At 61.5% G+C, this 4,889-nt stretch overlaps 1 protein-coding gene across 1 annotated transcript; it reads right to left on the minus strand.

Moving 5' to 3' along the window:
• Positions 1-462: 462 nt before the first annotated feature.
• Positions 463-3,309, minus strand: Actg1 (actin gamma 1). The gene is given in 7 exon segments (XM_028853566.2): positions 463-1,194; positions 1,196-1,309; positions 1,407-1,588; positions 1,695-2,133; positions 2,416-2,655; positions 2,743-2,871; positions 3,200-3,309. Coding segments are annotated over 6 exon segments (1,128 nt in total). The 5' UTR covers positions 2,866-2,871; positions 3,200-3,309; the 3' UTR covers positions 463-1,164.
• Between the last annotated feature and the right edge of the window lie 1,580 nt (positions 3,310-4,889).

Consider the following 4,889-nt stretch of genomic DNA (forward strand, 5'->3'; position numbering starts at 1 on the left):
TGCTGCTGTATTATTGGAGCAATTTTCCTCTTCTGGGGGAGGACACTGTGAGACTCCTAGACATGTGGTTAACCAACCAAGGACCTGCCCACAATGGACAAGGGCTGGTTCTGCCTGCTCTTCCCCTCCAGCACTCCCACGGCTGTCCTAGTAAGCAGGCCTTCCATTGACATCCAGCCCATTTCCTGACCTTAGTGGACAATATGGCCTGAAGCAGCGGTGGATGGATCCAAGGGGCAGGATCTGATAGAATATGCCGGCTTTAAGTTGTGGGGAACAGACACAAAACCCTGGTAATTAATTACAAGTCCCAGAGTATATTTTTGATGGGAAGGCTTTCCAGTGCTGAGCAACCAGGCTCATTTCACTCCTAACCTGCTCCTCAGCTTCTGGAAGCTGACCACAGGCCTCCCAGTGCCCCACCCAGCCCAGCCCCATGGCCCTTCCCCAACAGGACAAAGGTCGGTTACTGCAGCACTTTTATTTTCCTTTACACAATGACGTGTTGCTGGGGCCTAATGTTCTCACTGAACAGTAGAAAACCAAAATTTGTCATTTCTGAAAAGAATTGAGTACAAAAAACCTTACATAAATTAAAAGGATGAATACATTTACAGGTGACAATGCAAACTTTCCCAACTCAAGGCAAGTAACAACCCACGGCGGTCAGGAGGGAAACACCAGAACGGAAACCGGGTCCTAAGGCTCGGACTTTCCCCACCGTTAGACCGGCAAGACGGAAGTGGTAACTGGTTCAGGAACCCTTGCCAGCCTCGAGAAATCCTGGAAGTCAGCTGTTGGTTTTAATACCCTGCACAGATCACTGCATGGTGATTCACAGATCCACTAGGCTGGGGTTCTCCTCCACAGCTGTGCTCTCCCCAGCCACCAAGTGACCGAGCCACATGACTAAGGACTAAATCAAGATATGCACAGGGTATTAAACATATACCAAGGGAACAGTTAACTTGAATACAAGGTCAAAAATCAGCAACAAGTTCTACGATCCAGTGCTGATATTGGATACAAGCTTCAAGGACAAATTTCTTTTCAAAGGCTTATTCCAGTTTCATGAGGCTAGCATGAGGTGTGTACATTTGCCAGGGCAAATTGATACTTCAGAATTAGCTCATGCAGCAGATGCCTGGCACCTGCTCAGTCCATCTAGAAGCATTTGCGGTGGACGATGGAGGGGGCCCGACTCGTCATACTCCTGCTTGCTGATCCACATCTGCTGGAAGGTGGACAGTGAGGCCAGAATGGAGCCGCCAATCCAGACTGAGTACTTGCGCTCAGGGGGAGCAATGATCTGCAGAGGAAATACAAGGAATAAGGACCTGTCTCTCGGAGTTCCAACTCCCACCCACAGGTGCTAGGCCTGCTCAGGCGGAGTGGCAGGCACTTACCTTAATCTTCATCGTGCTGGGTGCTAGGGCTGTGATCTCCTTCTGCATCCTGTCAGCAATGCCTGGATACATGGTGGTTCCACCAGACAGCACTGTGTTGGCATACAGGTCCTTGCGGATGTCCACATCACACTTCATGATAGAGTTGAAGGTGGTCTCGTGGATGCCACAGGACTCCATACCTAGGGGACAGAGCTCGATTAGCCACTACCTCCCATGTGGTCTGTCTGTCCCTTCCAAGAATACAAGAGCCCTGGGCTCCTGCATGCACATGTTCAGGACACCTACCCAGGAAGGAAGGCTGGAAGAGCGCCTCTGGACACCGGAAGCGCTCATTGCCGATGGTGATCACCTGCCCATCAGGCAGCTCATAGCTCTTCTCCAAGGAAGAGGACGACGCAGCAGTAGCCATTTCTTGTTCAAAATCCAGGGCAACGTAGCACAGCTTCTCCTTAATGTCACGCACGATTTCTCGCTCGGCCGTGGTGGTGAAGCTGTAGCCCCTCTCAGTCAGGATCTTCATGAGGTAGTCTGTCAGGTCCCGGCCAGCCAGGTCCAGACGCAAGATGGCGTGGGGCAGGGCGTAGCCCTCGTAGATGGGCACAGTGTGTGTGACCCCGTCCCCAGAGTCCATGACGATGCCAGTGGTGCGCCCAGACGCATACAGGGACAGCACCGCCTGAATGGCCACGTACATGGCTGGGGTGTTGAAGGTCTCAAACATGATCTACGGAGGGACAAAGGAGACCTCAGTGAGTGACACGGACCCACAGCCACCCACACCCACACTCTACATGCTGCATGCCACAAATGTGATGTGTGAAGGAAAAAGGAACAGAACGCAAGCAGAAACGCAAACAGAAACCTGGAGGCTTCAGGGAGGAAATGCCAGGAGAGGAGGAACAGAACCCTGGAAACACCAAAGAAACACTTGAATATCAGGAAATGAAGCCGAACAGAAAATGACTCGTCAGACTCAAGGACAGCAGAGGCCCGGACTTAAGCGTACCTGCGTCATCTTCTCTCTGTTAGCTTTGGGGTTCAGGGGGGCCTCGGTCAGAAGCACCGGGTGCTCCTCAGGGGCCACACGCAGTTCATTGTAGAAAGTGTGATGCCAGATCTTCTCCATGTCATCCCAGTTGGTGACAATGCCGTGCTCGATAGGATACTTCAGGGTCAGGATGCCTCTCTTGCTCTGGGCCTCGTCACCCACATAGGAGTCCTTCTGGCCCATGCCCACCATGACGCCCTGCGAGAAAAGCGCCGGTCAGGTTTGCCCCACCCACCGCGCACCTGGGGCCTAGGGAGGACCCGGGGGAGTCCACTCTCCACTAACCTGGTGCCGGGGGCGCCCGACGATCGAAGGGAACACGGCCCTGGGGGCGTCGTCGCCAGCAAAGCCAGCTTTGCACATGCCGGAGCCATTGTCAATGACGAGTGCGGCGATTTCTTCTTCCATGGCGATCTGTGCGGGGACGCCACGGAATCAGCGCAGCCCTCACCCGACCCGGAGGAGCGCAGCTCCCACCCCACCCCACCCCACCCCGCTCCCAGGGCGGCCTCCGGGCCCGCGTAACCGTCGGCAACCGGCGGCCCCCGTTCCGCCGCGGCGCCGAGGGGCTGCGCACTGCGTCGGGCCCCGCCCTGCCCCCAGCGGGATCCGGAGCCGGGGATGCAGCCCTCGGTCCACCCGCCTGGCGCCCTGGGCTCCGCGGAGGTGCGGCAGGGCGGCCCGGCAGGAAGCGAGCCCCAGAAGGGGTCCGAGGCAGGGGCGAGGGGAGCGGGCCGCTTACCGGCGAAGGACGGGGCGACGGAGCAGCGAAAAGACACGCAGCGCGAATCGGCGGCGGAGTGTGAGACCGACCGCGGCCTCCCCCGCCGGTATTTAAGCGGGAGCGGGCCGCGCGCGCGGGCGGAGGCGCGCGCGGCCCCAGAACATGTCCATATATGGCGATCTTTCCAAAAGCCGGGCGCCTATTGGCCCGCCCGCCAGGGACACGTGGGGCCCGGGGCCCGCCCGCCCTAGCCCGCGCCTCCGCCAACGGCCCCGCCCGCGCCGCCCCCGCGTGCTCGAGACCGGGCGCGGGCCTGGCCTCCGGGGGTCGCGGCGAGTGGCGCGCACCGGTGCTAGGCCCTGCCCTGCCCCGGTACTGCAGCAGGGAGGGCCCGGGCTGCGCCCCGAAACTGCAGGGCCGCAGGTGGGCCGCGCCCCGAGCTGGGGTGAGTCCCGTGGCCCCCGCCCCTCTGAACTCTGCGCCCCGTGCACCCCCCGGAGCTCTCCCTGCAGGCTCAGTGCAGATCTGGGCCTCAGCAGCTGGTGCCTGGCTGGGGAGGGGCCGTCGGGGTCCCCGGGGGTCCCGGGAGCGGCCACCCCCGGGTCTCAGCCACGTGGGAGGGGTCACTGGTTACAGCCACGTCCGCGTAGGCCCCTCCACCGGGGGAGGGTCGTACACATGCGGCCCGGGCTGGTTATCCCTGGACATCCTCATCAGCGGAGGTGGTGGTGTGGGGGGCATCGTGTCTCAGGACATTCCAGGGAAACTGAGGCGAGGGAGAACTTCTGACTTTCAGAGTGGTCCAGCCCCGCCCCCCGTCTTAGGCAAGCTGGGCGAGACACCTCTCCATTGATAATGAGATCCGGGTCAAACTGGTTTTGGGCACAGAATGCATGTACCTTAGTCGCCTCCAAACAGGCGCGCGATGGGGGGACATCACTGCCCTTCTCCCCAGGAGACAGCTCAGGGGACCCTGTCACCCTTGGCAGGGTCGTGGCCGCACCTTCCAGTGCTCCGTCTAGACTAGACCCGGAGGGGAGCTGGCACTGCCCTGCCCTGGGTTTATTTGTAAGCCTTGGAGTGGCTCAGTGCAGCGTTAGGCAGAAGGGCAGCAGTGAGGGGCGGACCCCAAGGTCACAGGACGTGCAGCTAGCGGACGGGGCAGTGCCCCAGCAGCCCTCCCTCGCACGGGCGCCCTGCAAGGTCAGCTCCCGTCCGAGACGGGCCCGCAGCCTGCGCCGGCTACCCGCTGTCCAGACCCGTGCAGCAGTCACCTTGTCATCGGGCCCAGAGAGAAGGGCGCAGGGCCCGCGAGGAGCCTGGCGTACAGGGGTGGCCGGGGGGCTGGACTCCCCGACCAGGAGAACCACGAGCCCGCAGGGGCTCCCGCGTGTCGGTGGGGTGGGTGGACGTGACTGCACACCCCGAGACGGGACGCGGGTTTCGGTCGCCGCTCTCGCCCAGTGACCGTCTGGCGCACGCCCCTGGCCACCCGAGCGCCGCCCGGGGCGGGCGCTGCGAACCCCGGCTCGCTCTGGAGCGCCTTTGTCTGCCTTGTGCAGAGGGCACTGGGGCTCGGGGCGGCCTCGTGCGGCCGGCTTCCTCCCGCCGCCGGCGGGGCGCCGTGTCCCCGGCGGGCGGCGGGCGCGCGCGGCGAGGCCAGGTGCGGCTCAGGTGTGCGGTGGGGGCGGGGCGGCGGCGGGCGGCG

The sequence above is a fragment of the Peromyscus leucopus genome, chromosome 8b (assembly GCF_004664715.2).
Source record: "Peromyscus leucopus breed LL Stock chromosome 8b, UCI_PerLeu_2.1, whole genome shotgun sequence".
Taxonomy (NCBI): domain Eukaryota; kingdom Metazoa; phylum Chordata; class Mammalia; order Rodentia; family Cricetidae; genus Peromyscus; species Peromyscus leucopus.